Genomic DNA, 14,586 nt, shown 5'->3' on the forward strand with positions numbered 1-14,586 from the left:
TCGATTTCATTTGAGGGCCACATCAGGCTTGTGCTTGACCTCAGGGGGCTGGGGTGGGTGTAGCCAGAATGGGTGTGGCCTGCTCGATGTCACTCATGTAAGGGGTGCCTGTGGTGGTCTGAACACTCTGCCAACAAAAACAGGCTCCCAAGCTCTCTTTCTGGCTGCGAAGGACTCCTGCAACCCTTTGCCAGCTAAAACAGAGCTTCGTGAGGGCCGCACACGGACCGCTCCCTTACTGTTTCCAGGGTGGCCGTGTGGGCCAGATCTAAGCACCCCGTGGGCTGCATCTGGCCCTCAGGCCTTGAGTTTGACACCTGTGCTTTAGACAATAAACTATTTTTGAGAGTATGTTTAAGAAACTATTTTAAAAAACTGCAACAGCTAGTTTATTTGAGATTACTTCAATGACAAGCAAGGAAAATTACATTTAATACTTCTGTATCAGAAGCGCTGAAGTGCTTGAAAGCTGGGCATAGATACATTAGATAAATCTAATGATATGACATGACAAATAATTATATTCAAACAAAGAGGTTGGACTAGAAGACCTCCAAGGTCCCTTCCAACTCTACTATTGTATTGTATTGTATTAAAAACATGAATATTGTTTGTTGAATTATTTTCTGCTTCAGAAAAAAAAAACCTCCACATTCTTCCCCTTCAGGAAGCAAAGGAATAATTTCCACAAGTTCTATATGAATTCCAAAGGGAAAAAATTGAAGAATTTATTTCATAACACACATCTTATACCTTGATCTTGAAAAGCTACACAGGGTTTGAATTGATTAAATGGAAAATCCCTATGGAATCCTAGGAAACCGAGAAGTTGAAAAAAAATATATGGAAAGAAAGCAATGGCATACTGTTTTCACGTTGTTGACTTCATGGGGTCAACAGGATTAAGTTTGAAGGATTTCCGTGAAGTTAATAGGATTAAATTTGACTTGATAGAGACTTGATTATTTAGGTAATAACACTCTTGATGGATTTTATGTCAATAAAATTTAGTGAGCAGTGGAAATAGAGTATGCTAATACATCTCATGATAGAAAATGAAATGCAAGTTATATTCAAGGGAAGAAAAATATGAATACTGTTTGACTGATTAATTATCTTCTGCTTTAGGTACTTCCATAATCAAAGGAGCAATACCCAATGTATTATCAGCTGGAAAATATGATTATTGTTCTATACCCATACTTGCCTCAGCACATGAAGATGGTTTCATTTATCTATGGAGCATTACGGTAAGTCCTTTTATGGAACTGGACTGAAGTAGTGAAGAAGAGTTTCAGTTACGTTTTTATCCAGTCAAGGGACTTTTTTACATCATCCATGTTTTCCTGTTATTCTCTTGTCTCCCAAACACATTCACACTTTTTTCTATGCCGCTGATGGTTCATTTAGCTTTAGCTTAAAGTGATGTATTGTTGCCCTGTGTCAGACCACACACTTGGAAACACACAGGGAGGAGGTTCCAAACTTAACGGAGAAGTCTGTGAAACAAATGAACACATAGCAAAGGAAATGTCGGTGCAAACACACATGTACACATTACAGAAATCAAATTAATTAATTTAATTTAATTTATTAAACTTCTAGACCGCCCCCTCTGCCCGAAGGGACTCGGGGCGGTGTACAGGTACAAATTTAAAAACCATACACTCGAAATATACATAACTAAAATTGAATTAAATATCCCCTGTACAAATTTATAAAAATTAAAAACTTAAATTAAATTAAATCCTCAAATATCTAGCAAGCTTGCCTTAAGATAATTCCAAATCCAAAACAGCGGGCCCATGAGTGGTCAAGTGAAGTCAGGAGTCAAAGCATATGAAGTCTGGGTAACCAGACAGATGTTGCCAATAAGGAGGCTTCAGCTGGCTGCTCTTCTTTCATTGAAGCAAGCCCAACGTTGCTCACGTGAAAGGGTATGGGTCCTTTCTTGTGAGGGTCCTTGCCGAGCACCTTTGCTCTCCTATTTGCATGGCAAGCCCTTGCACTGGGAGCAAGTACTGGGAGCAGCTCAAATTCCTCATTTTCAGAGATGGATGGCAGCTACCTCCTGGTTATCCAGCAGCGACACCGGAATTGGGTGATCATTGCTGGCATCCTCACCAGAGTCTGAGCTGGCCATGACATGTATGAACCCAGCATTTTTGTTTGTGAACAGTAGTTTATGCCTCATGTGCAAATTGGGCCATTATATTTGAACAACAAGCGTTGCTTTAAAAAGCCTTAGCTTAGTGTGATGCATGAACCCAGTGCAGTACACTGAGTACGGTATAATGTATTCAGAAGGAAGTAGGCATAAGGTTTTGCTGCAAGCCAATTTAATGGATCAAACGAAATATTTTTGTTGGTTAGGTAGGAAAATGGGTATGACTCACGCAATCCCCAAGTCCTAACTGCAGAAAATTCTGATTCGTTAAAGTGTGATTGTATTTCTGTTTGTAAAGGGAGATCTACTGAAAGAAATTCTGCCTTACACAAAACATCCTCCAATTCCTTTGACAGCAATTTGTATTGATGGGGCTGCGAAAATGCTTTTTGCTGCTAATAAAGGTAAGCTTTATTGCTCAGTGTGATTCTCATACAGTATAGATGGGTGGCTATATACATTTGTTAAATAAATAAAATAAGTATTTTTCCAGGCCTTTGAATGATACTATTAGATCAGTTATATCTTAATGTACAAGTGAATGCTTTTTTTCTAAATGTGTCTGTAGTCCACCCTCATTTGTTAAAACAATAGGTATATACAGTAGACTTTCTAAATAAATAAATCATGTGTGTAAAAATGTAATATACCTAACTGCAAGAAACTGTATGCAAAAGATTAAGCTGGTGAGATAAGAATCAGGCCCGGTTGTAGTGGTAGCTGGAGGCTCTGCCCACCTGCCCGGATGCTTCTGCAAATGCTTGGAAGCATCGCAAGAGCGTACGGGAGCGCGCCTGAACCGGTAGTAGAAAAACTGGCAACCCACCTCTGATACACAGCATTGCACTGTGTGAGATAATAGCAAGATTCCAGGTGGATGTCAGTAGTTGTTGAATCTGTATTTCATAGTAATCTAAATAAGATTTTGGCAAAATGAAAATGTGTTTATAGCCTTAAACACTGTTTTAAATTAGAGAGATGGCTTTCTGTAATATAAAAATAATTTATATTAAGCTGTCTTCTTTAATCAGAACAAAATAGCCATCAAGAGACCCTGTTTGAATCATAAAATATCATTGTTCACTTGATACCAATTCTGCTGCTTCTTAAATTACAGGGTTATTTTAGGGACTGCCGTTGGCCAATTCTGTATTATGAAAAAGTTGTAATTTTTTAATAGATGATTTGTCTTACAGAGGGAAATGTTATTCGGTGGAATATTGGCTCATTCCTGGAAAATCAAAAAGATCCAAGCGGGATGAACAGGGTGAGCAAAATGCAAAATAATGTCTCCCATCCTCCAGTTCATTTACATGGATTCATGCATAATCTATGTTCTTTGCGTTACAAATAGATTTAATTTAAACACTAAAAGTAAATGAAGCGTAAGAATAGTTAATGAGTTGTATAATTCAAGAAACATCTGTGGAAATAAGGATTGTTTTCAATATGGCTTACATGCAGAATTTTTATTTCCCAAAGCTGCTAAATTAGTATTTGAAGTTACTAAAATATTTAAAAATCTGGTATTTATAAATTAAAATTAGATTATTAACTTGGATTAGTATACTAATAATCTAAGTATTATTAAAAATAATTCTATTAAATACTGGCATGAATATTAATTATGTGATTGTCACAAGATCAATCACAGGCTTTTACATATCAACATTTTAATGACTTGACTGGAGAAGTGAATATTATTAAATTTGCAAATAATTCAAAAGACTGCTCAGAAGAAGGCAGAAATAAAATGTAAAGAAATGTTAATAAATGAAAGAAATAGGCACAAAGCAACAAAGTTTAACAAAAGCAAATGCAAATCGGTAGTCCTCGCTTAACAATGGCAATTGGGAAAGATTGATGTCATGTGACTGCATCGCTTCTTCATGGGTAGCTCAGTTTTCCATATCAAATTAACAATTTGAACATGCTTAAGTTCTCATATAAAACCTAGGATTTGAGTCTTCACACCTTTTTTCACAACCTGTTCTTTAAACTTCAACTGCTTGGACGTTATAACTTCCATTTACCCATCAATAGTCCCCAGACTATCTGGCATTGTAGACTGTCTCACACATACCGTATTTTTCAGAGTATAAGACGCACCGGAGTATAAGACACACCAAGGTTTTGAAGAGGCATTTTTTTAAAAAAGTAGGTAGGTAGATAGAGGGATAGAGAGGGAGAGAAAGAGAGAGAAATACAGTAGGTAGGTAGGGAGAGAAAGAGAGTAGTTAGGTAGGTAGGTAGGTAGGTAGATAAAGGGATATAGAGAGAGAAATAGAGAAATAGAGAGAGATAGAGAAATACAGTAGGTAGGTAGGGAGAAAGAGAGTAGTTAGGTAGGTAGGTAGGTAGGTAGGTAGGTAGGTAGGTAGGTAGGTAGGTAGGTAGATAAAGGGATAGAGAGAGAGAAATAGAAAGAGATAGAGAAAGGGAAATACAGTAGATAGGGAGAAACAGAGAGAGAGAGTAGGTAGGTTGGTAGTAGAGGGATATAGAGAGAAATAGAGAGAGAGAGAAATATAGTAGGTAGGGAGAGAGAGTAGTTAGGTAGGTAGATAAAGGGATACAGAGAGAGAGAGAGAGAGAGAGAAATGGAGAGAGAGAGAGAGAAATACAATAGGTAGGTAGGGGAAGAGAGAGAGTGTGTGTAGGTAGGTAGGTAGGTGGGTAGGTTGAGGGATAGAGAGGGAGAAATAGAGAGAGAGAGAGAAATACAGTAGATAGGTAGGTGTTTCTGCTGTCACAACATTTGATCAATGTTCTTCAATTTTCTTCAATCAGTTAAAGAGCTTTCCAAAAGGAAAAAAAAGTTTTTGCACTCTGCAAACCTTCCAAAAACAGCCCATTTTTCGCAAAAACGGGCCCGTTTTTTAAAGAAAGCATGATTAGCCTTGGGGGACTTGCTGGGTGCTCCTGGGAGGGGGGGGCAAAAACAAAGGAAAAACAGCCAGTTTTTCACAAAAACAGCCCCGGTTTTTGTATAAAAAATTTCATGCATAGCCTTATGGAGGCTTATAGAGTGCTGCTGAGGGCTGGGGGGGGGGGCAAAACCGCCCGTTTTTTGCTCATTTCTGCCCTCCTCAGCCTCCAGGAGCTCTCTGAAAGCCTCCATAAGGGTATGCACGGCCATTTTGGTGAAGGGGCAGGGCTTCGGTAGGCAAAAAATGCTGTATTCAATGCATAAGACGCACCCAGATTTTCAGCCTCTTTTTTGAGGAAAAAAGGTGCGTCTTATTCTCCGAAAAATACACTATATACAATTAAGACATAATGTATCTTGTCCACTTTTGGCTTGGCATGATGTGAAAATCATCTACTGAGACTTAGCTTTGTCTGAACCTGGCCATTGTGCCTTGTTCAGACATGAGTAGAGTAAGGTTCTACATTTAGGCAACAAAAACGAAATACACAGGTACAGTATAGATGGTACCTTGCTCAACAGTAGTAACTGTGAAAGGGATCTTGGAGTCCTAGTGGACAACCATTTAAATATGAGCCAGCAGTGTGCAGCAGCTGCCAAAAAAGCCAACACAGTTCTAGGCTGCATCAACACAGGGATAGAATCAAGATCACGTGAAGTGTTAATACCACTTTATAATGCCTTGGTAAGGCCACACTTGAAATACTGCATTCAGTTTTGGTCACCACGATGTAGAAAAGATGTGGAGACTCTAGAAGAGTGCAGATAAGAGCAACAAAGATGATTAGGGGACTGGAGACTAAAACATATGAAGAACGGTTGCAGAAACTGGGTATGTTTAGTTTAATAGAAAGAAGGACTAGGGGAGACATGATAGCAGTGTTCCAATATCTCAGGGGTTGCCACAAAGAAGAGGGAGTCAAACTATTCTCCAAGGCACCTGAGGGTAGAACAAGAAGCAATGGGTGGAAACTAATCAAGGAGAGAAGCAATTTAGAACCGAGGAGAAATTTCCTGACTGTTACAACAATTAATGAGTGGAACAGCTTGCCTCCAGAAGTTGTGAATGCCCCAACACTGGAAGTCTTTAAGAAGATGTTGGATAGCCATCTGTCTGAAACGGTATAGGGTTTCCTGCCTAAGCAGGGGTTGGACTAGAAGACCTCCAAGGTCCCTTCCAACTCTGATATTGTATTGTATTGTTCAAGTGTTAAGAATTCTGACTTAATTGTGCATATGAAGACAGCTAATGTTAACTTATATTTTTTGCAGCAAGTAAAGCAACAAATGTGTTGGCGGGCTCATTCTGCTAAAATAGTCAACCTGTTTTGTGATGATGAAAAATGCCTAGTGGTAACTGCATCCACGGATGGTTCTGTCAGGTTAGTTATATATAGCTGTTGCTGCTGATTTGAAAGTTTTTTGTCTGAGGCTCTAAATTCCAACATTAGCCAGCCTAGATAGTTCTTTACTAAGTGCCGAGGTGGGTTGCTGTCAACATTACTACCAGTTTGCTCCGCGCATGTGCGCAGTTGCCCAAAAATAGACCTGCGCATGCGCAGAACATTAAAAGGGGGGGGGAACATGCTGCCCCAACCCAGGAACCGGTTCGGAGGTGTGGCAGGCCTGGGTCCCTGCCGGTTCCGGTGACTTAGGCTGGAAAACCACTAGCGGTTCAGCCGAACTAGTCTAAACCGGTAGGAAGCCACCTCTGCTAAGTGCCTATCAGTTTTGGAGCTGACCATGCATCGTATTAATGGGGCTTGGGAGTCTGGGAATTTGGCCGTGTTGGTCTCTCATGATGGCAACTTAGCCACCACCATATAAAGATGTCCACTAGTGAAAGATGGCTAAATATATATATTAAAAAAGAAGACGATGACAAAGGGAAAATATTCAGGGCAAGTCTTACTTAAAAGTTGGTGTTCCCGGCAAGCATATTCCATGATCTTTTTCAGTGAGCCAATTGTTACCAAAGGGTAGCTGATGAAACATTACAATTGCCACCTTGGCAATTACATATATTGACCTGAATTGTCAGCTATTAATGTATTGTCCTGAAAGGTACCCCATTAAAAATTATTATAATGCCGATTGTACTTGATTACTATTTTTCATAATATTATTCGAAGCCTCTCCATATCATTGGCTCCAAGATCTTTTTATGCTGACAATATTTTTTTAAATATTTCTTGGTTGGATTTCTTTAATAGACTTTGGCATTCAATTCGTGGAGTCTACTTTGGCTATTTTGGACAGCGCAGAGTGTTTGAAATTACTGAATCCTCCGATATAATTTTGCCTTGTGATGTAAATGAAATTCCATTCACAATAAAAGAAGAATCCAAGTTTATGGATAAAAAGCAGAAGTTTGGATACCCTCTGTTTTTTGACAGGGAAAGGTGAGGTTGCACATCTGCTTTGCTGAAAGTATTTGTTTGGCATACTTTCAAATCAGAAGTAATGGGGATAAGAGGCTCATTAGTATTATGATTAACTAGAAAGTCGATGACCTGTTGAATCATCCTTTCCACTTATAATAAGGCTGGCACCATTACACACACACACACACACACACACACACACACTTTCATAGCCCTAGTGAACTTTCCTCTTCTTCCTCGTCTGACTCACAGAATTTGATTGGCAAAAGGGGAAACCAAGGGAACCATAGACCATGAAGAAGACTGGTACGCTGCTCTCCATTCTGGTATATTCCCAAGAACGATCTCCCTCTAGGGAGGAAGAAGTCTCACCAGTTGACCATTGGTCAATTCCTCCCCCCATCAGCTTATCTCGTCAGCAAGCATCTGAATCTCTCTCATCCCATCCCAAATTGCCTATTGCCATTAAGAAATTTCAAATTTTGCTTTCAGTTCCACATTGTCATTCATCCATTGGGCCATGACAATCATGTGACCAATCCTGACCACAGCAGCAAAGAGGCAAAATTTGAATCCAACAGGAGTAAGAGGTGCTAGATTTAATTTAGTCCCATTTCACCCAGCAGAAAATTATAAACAGGAGAAATTTAATAGTATACAGATTCTGCACCAGATATACTGCATTTCACACAATCATATTTGTATAAGGAGTGGCACATAATGTCAGCTAATTGAGTTTCTGTTAAATTTTTGATGGCCTTTTTATATTAATGTTAATAAGATCCTTAATTTTTCCCAGAAATGTCCTCATCATTGATCAATTCCTCTAAAATAAATCAGGAATTATTTTGTCTCAACTACCTGAATCTTTTACTTACATCTGGGGTAATCACTAATTGCCTCTCCTTTTTAGCTTGGTTTTTCTGTTTCATTGTTAGGAGCCACATAGTGGGAAACATCATTTTGTCTCACTGTGATGTTAGGCAGCAAATAGGATTTGCAGTCTGGCAGTAATTAGCTAATGCTGAAAATATTTATCTTCCATCAGTCTCTTCCTATTCTAATCTATTCATTCTTGAAGTACTGTTTCCATGTCAATAAAATTATCTCCAATAGTTTCTGCCCATCCAGTACATTCCCGAACAGCGACTGTGCTTCAGGTCCATTAAACACTGTCACTTTGTGGGACCATGGAAACATGCCTTCTGTTGCTGCTCCCACCCTCTGGAACAGTATCCCACACACACCTCATATAAGAGAGGTATCCTCTCTCCTGGGGTTCCAGAAACCTTTGAAAACCTGGCCTGGATCCCAGGCCTGGGTTGGTATTTCAAGATTTCTGTAAGGCCCCTGCTCTGTTTTATTGTATTTGCCATCTGTCCAATTTAATAGTTTTAACTATTTTTTTATAGTTTTGTGTGCCACCCAGGGTCCACTGGAGGTGGGCAATCATTAAATAAATTTTATTTCTTAAAGAAGGTTACTCCATGCCAGAGTCCTGCCTGAGTGTGTTTCTGATTTAAAGTAATCTTACAAATACATAATCAGAATAAATAGCCATTGTATTCAATGAATGTTATTCTTCAATAATTGTATTTCAATGGGGCTTATGCCTAAGCAAATTGCAGAATTAAACTAGCAAAGTAGCACTATTTTTTTCCTGATGACCATATTAGAATTCCAATTAATGGTGTTCATCGCAGACATAATTACGAAACTGAATGCTTCCTTTGTTTTGCAAGTAACATATTGTTTCTCAATTATATCTTTTAAATAGATGGAAGTCTCTGACCAAGTCATCTTTAAAGTTGAAAAAGCCTAGCCGACAGGATGTTGATCTGGATTTTAAGTTTTTCAAATCCCTGGCTTCTCCCAAGGTGCTCACTATTGAAACTCTATTTTGCCTTTTGTTTGTCATCCTCAGCAGCTTTCAGATGTATACAGTTCAACTCCTGGCTGAGAAATTCTTGGAGTTGAAATCCACACATCTTAAAGTTGATAAGGTTAAGAAACAGTGTTTTATTGGAATGGTTATTGGATTTTATTGGATTTTGGATCACGCTAAGCAAGACAGTAAGAAAGACTTGGTTTTGGCTAGAAAAGCTTTTGGTTTTTTCCAACTGTGTAATATGAAATTTGAGAATTATCATGCTGTCAGATTATGACTCAGAGTATAATAAGCAATGCTTAAATTTCATATTTCCAGAGTATTTAAAAAAAAATGTTATACCTTATATTGTATAATGATAGTAGCACTAACATTCCTTTATTTATTCAAACTAACATGTTGAAATAATGAAACAAAGAAGAATATTGCTGTTGTGAAATTCCTTGAATTGAACTCAGCTTTTGGTGACTTTATAGACACTAGAGGGAGGGAAGGGGGGTTGTAACAGTACAGAAATGGTATGCCTTGCCGTCTTCCGGAGATTCGTTTACTTCCCAGTCTAGTCTACAAGTCACAACTATAACTAGCCACCATTATTTTCGCTAAAGAAGCTGTACTTAAATGAAACAGGCATTGAATTCAACTTAAAGCAGATTTTAGAAATACAAATTTAATATATTAAATACAATATAACTGAGAGACAAATATTTTTGGAACTTAAAGGTAAAGGTTCCCCTCGCACATATGTGCTAGTCATTCCCAACTCTAGGGGGCGGTGCTCATCTCTGTTTCAAAGCCAAAGAGCCAGTGCTGTCCGAAGACATTCTCCATGGTCATGTGGCCGGCATGACTAAATGTTGAAGGCGCACGGAACGCTGTTACCTTCCCACCAAGGGGGTCCATATTTTTCTACCTGCATTTTTACATGCTTTTGAGCTGCTAGGTTGGCAGAAGCTGGGACAAGTAACGGGAGCTCACTCCATTACGCGCCACTAGGGATTTGAACCGCTGAACTGCCCACCTTTCTGATCGACAAGCTCAGCGTCTTGGCCACTGAGCCACCGCATCCCATTTTTTGGAACTTAAATTATATTATTTTAATATTACAGGTAAATAAAACCCCTTTGGAAAGTTTCAAATCTGGAAATAAAGATGCTGGTATTGTATTTGGAGCTATACCAATCTATAGGGTGAGTTCAAAGTAATCTGCTTAAATGGAAGCTTCATAAAGACAAGAACATTAAAATTAAGCTATGCTTAATTAAGCTATTATGAAAGTTATTCTCTGACAGTTTGCCAGTATTTATTTATAAAGTGTTTGTAATACTTGATAACATTTATAACATTTTGATAACATTTTCTTGAACTAGGGTTCACCTAATATTTTTCCTTTCTAATATAGAATGAAAGTTTTTATCAGGTGAGGTTCAAATCACCCATCATCATTAATAAGATCTAACTTTGTATAAGACTTTGCATATTTGGATGGACAATAAATATCTATACTGTATACTGTAACTGTCATAATGATTGTCTTTACTAAGTCATCTGAATTAAATTTACAACATAACCATGAATATCTGAGTGAAAGTTTAACCCAGCAGAATATACACATATAACCAGAAGTTCCCCTGAATTCTGAGACTTGTGAAATACTATGATGTGAAAGGCAGATTTCTTTCAAACAAAACCAATTTTACATCTTAGTTTAAGCCATGTCATCTTATCGCTTTCTATTCTTCCTTCCCTTTTGGAGCACTTTTTTCAAGAGACTTGATTGTCCTAGCAGAACAAGCTGAAATTTTTTAAAAAGAAATCCATGATATTTGCTTTTGGGGGGAAGTTAGTAACTTCCCAGTTGAAAACTTTAATATGGACATTGGTTTGAGTCCAGAATAGCTCTTCCTTAATTCTGGAAAAGAATTCTTTTCTCTGCACCTATCTCCTGCAAAATTATGGAACCCCAGAACAAATTTTCAGGGAGTATTTATTTTTATTTATTTATTTCATCAAGCATGTATTAGATAACATATCTAAGTATAAACGTGATTTTGAATACATGAAATGGATACGAATAAATGGGAACATTAGGATAGGGACGGTAGGTACTTTGGTGCGCTTATGCATGCCCCTTACAGACTTCTTAGGAATGGGGTAAGGTCGATAGTAGACAGTCTAAGATTAAAGTTGTGGTGGTTTGGGGAAGAAACCAGAGTCAGGTAATGTATTCCAGTCATTGACAACTGTGTTGCTGAAGTCGTATTTTCTGCAATCGAGTTTGGAGCAGTTTACTTTAAGTTTGCATTTATTGTGTGCTCATGTATTGTTGTGGTTGAAGCTGAAGTAGTCATTGACAGATAGGACATTATAGCAGATACTTTTATGATAATTTATTATATAATTTATTATAATAATTTATTATATTTATTATATGATAATTTATTATAGATAATAATTTAGAGCATGGAAGTAGATTGGAGACCATCAACTACATCCCATTGTGAAAATGGGAGCATTCCAGGAAGTAATGCTTATGGTTTTGTTGACATCAAACGTATAAATGTAAATGCAACAATTATTGAAATATTATATGTGAAATACCTCCTTGTTTCTCAATGGAACTATCATTATTCCAATCTCCTCGGTCACCTAAACGTACAAAATTATCAAGAAACTGCTAAATCTCCGGTAACTTAAGACACTTTACAGTTTTCCATTTTCCATTTCCAAGTTATCAACTGAAGAAATGTTATGCCATGCTTTTTTGTGGCTTTTGATTAAGCTACTGGTTAAATAGGATTTTAACATATAAAGAGAATCATGTTATTAGTAAAGGGGGTAACTGGCTTGAATTAACAATTTATAGAACAGTGTAGAGCAACATACTTTATAGTATGGCCTGGATTTGGATCCGGGGTTTTTAACTTTCTGTTTTAAACTTTCAAACATGAAGCCTTCCTATCTAACCCCTCCCATCTTCAAATATTTTTAAATTTTGACTCACACCTCCATCTATTCTGTTCGACAACTGATTACCTTTTCAGGAAACAGCATCAGTGAATGCTGAAAAGTCCCACAGCTTTCTTAGTGGATAGTTGTTTAATATTTGCTTGAAGAAGGAAGAATGTCTATAAGAGCACACTAGCAACAGGAAGACAGCATCCTCTTGTTTAACAGGCAGAGAAATCTGTTCTGTTTTAGGAAGTAGAACAGTAAATCAAACGTCTGCATTTATTTTTAGTCAGTTGCCACTGTACAGTGGACTGATGTAGATCAGAATCACTGGGTGCTGGGTAAGAAAAACATAGCCCTTCTTTAGCCTCTATTTAACCTGTGAATTATCCCAAGGGCTTGGGGTGAATCCCCAGCATTTAGCCCAAGGGGGTTGAGCCATGACCATCATACATTTCCAATTGAGTAAATCAATAATATAAGCTTAATTTTGTCCTAAGAGGCAAGAGTTGGACAAATTGCCCTGTTTAATTAGAGAAAAGATAATATTTATGCTTATTGTTGACTGAAAAATCCCTGATGAACTTTTTATGTAAAACCAAAAAAAAGAACATATGATCTGTGGTTTTGCTGATTAGATAGAATAAATTATAGGAAGAAGAGAGTCACAATATAACTTTAGAGAAAGAGGTAAATCTATAATTTTACTTGTATCTTTATATTTTCTTTACTATTTTCTTTTACCTTTTTTCTTTTTGCGCTTTAGCTTTCTCTTTTATCTCTTCATTTTTCTCTTTGTTACTTTTAAACTTAGTTTAATGTATTAATTTTCACTCTTGTTTTTAAAACTTACAATAAAATTATATTTTAAAAAATTATCAGGCAATAGCTTGCAGGGAAAAAGCAGTCGGTTATAGAAAATAAGTATAACGGATTGTAATAGTAACTTTGAGGATCAGAAAAAGAGCCACAACCAAAACAAGGGAGAATCATGTCAGAGACGTTTTCTCAAATTATAGTTCTGCTTTGGATTCAAATTTTGTTTATCATTCTAACCTTGAACCTGCCAAGAGGAAGACTTGCCATCTCAGTTTGGCAATGCAGTATTCTGCATGCTGTCAAAATTCAAGGAGTCTGGCAACTATATTCAAGATTTTAAGAGAGGATGTTTATGGCCCACAAATTGTGCTGCATGATTGTGAACCATGTATGGAGAAGGCTGGACTGCAAGCCACATATGATCTTCTGTCTTTGGTTTGCCATGGATACCCATGGAGTCATCATCCAGAATTACATTCCAATACTGATTACTACCACTATAAGCATCATTATCATTTGAGAGAGAGTGTAAAATCTGATCATGCATTTTAACAAATTCTGATGTTTAGGTGCATTATAATTTATTGACACCTTTTTAAAGAGCTTTGCAAACTGCATCAAAGGTTGTTAGAACCAGTGACGTGCGGTGACGTTTATGACTGGTGAGGCTGGTGACGTCATCAAACCACGTGGTTGCTCCGATCGCAGGGGCGCAGCCCAAACGGAGAAATTTCTTCAGCTCCAGCCTCAATCAGCGCAGCCGCGGTCCCCTTCATCTTGCCTCAGGAAGGAGGGGAATGGGACCATGTGTGCAGGGGAAGGGGATTGCGGCTCTGCTAATCTGAGGCTGTGCGCTGAGGAGCCGCCTGCACACGTGGTCCCATTTCCCTTGCAAGGATCCCGGGCTCGCCCAATGCAAAAAATGCCTGGGTACCGTGTTTCCCCGAAAATACAACCTGTCCTGCGCTCACTGACCTAGCGTTATCCCGAAAGCGCCAAGTTACAGGAGCCGAGGGTGGGGGGAGCGCTCACGTTGCTTGCCGCCTTCGGTATACCGCTAGGTTGGGGAGTGGCGTTCTGTCCGGCCAGAGGGGAGAGTTGCCGGGAAACTCCCCAGCCGGGAAAAGCGCCATTCACTGACCTCAGCAGCCGCCCCGCAAATCCCCTCTCCAGCCGGGAAAAGCGCCATTCACTGACCTCAGCAGCCGCCCCGCAAATCCCCTCTCCAGCCGGGAAAAGCGCCATTCACTGACCTCAGCAGCCGCCCCGCAAATCCCCTCTCCAGCCGGGAAAAGCGCCATTCACTGACCTCAGCAGCCGCCCCGCAAATCCCCTCTCCAGCCGGGAAAAGCGCCATTCACTGACCTCAGCAGCCGCCCCGCAAATCCCCTCTCCAGCCGGGAAAAGCGCCATTCACTGACCTCAGCAGCCGCCCCGCAAATCCCCT

General features: G+C 38.8%; 1 protein-coding gene across 1 annotated transcript in view; it reads left to right on the forward strand.

Moving 5' to 3' along the window:
* WDR64 (WD repeat domain 64) overlaps positions 1-14,586 on the forward strand; it is a gene marked incomplete at its 3' end in the record, with an annotated part of 82,749 nt that overhangs the window by 62,496 nt on the left and 5,667 nt on the right. The window contains exons 21-27 of the mRNA XM_081943924.1: positions 1,129-1,250; positions 2,466-2,571; positions 3,364-3,434; positions 6,369-6,478; positions 7,310-7,498; positions 9,258-9,357; positions 10,478-10,558. Coding sequence (XP_081800050.1) covers positions 1,129-1,250; positions 2,466-2,571; positions 3,364-3,434; positions 6,369-6,478; positions 7,310-7,498; positions 9,258-9,357; positions 10,478-10,558 — 779 coding nt within the window. The remainder of the gene's footprint in view (positions 1-1,128; positions 1,251-2,465; positions 2,572-3,363; positions 3,435-6,368; positions 6,479-7,309; positions 7,499-9,257; positions 9,358-10,477; positions 10,559-14,586) is intronic.

The sequence above is a fragment of the Natrix helvetica genome (genome assembly GCF_964273705.1).
Source record: "Natrix helvetica genome assembly, chromosome: 2".
Classification (NCBI taxonomy): domain Eukaryota; kingdom Metazoa; phylum Chordata; class Lepidosauria; order Squamata; family Natricidae; genus Natrix; species Natrix helvetica.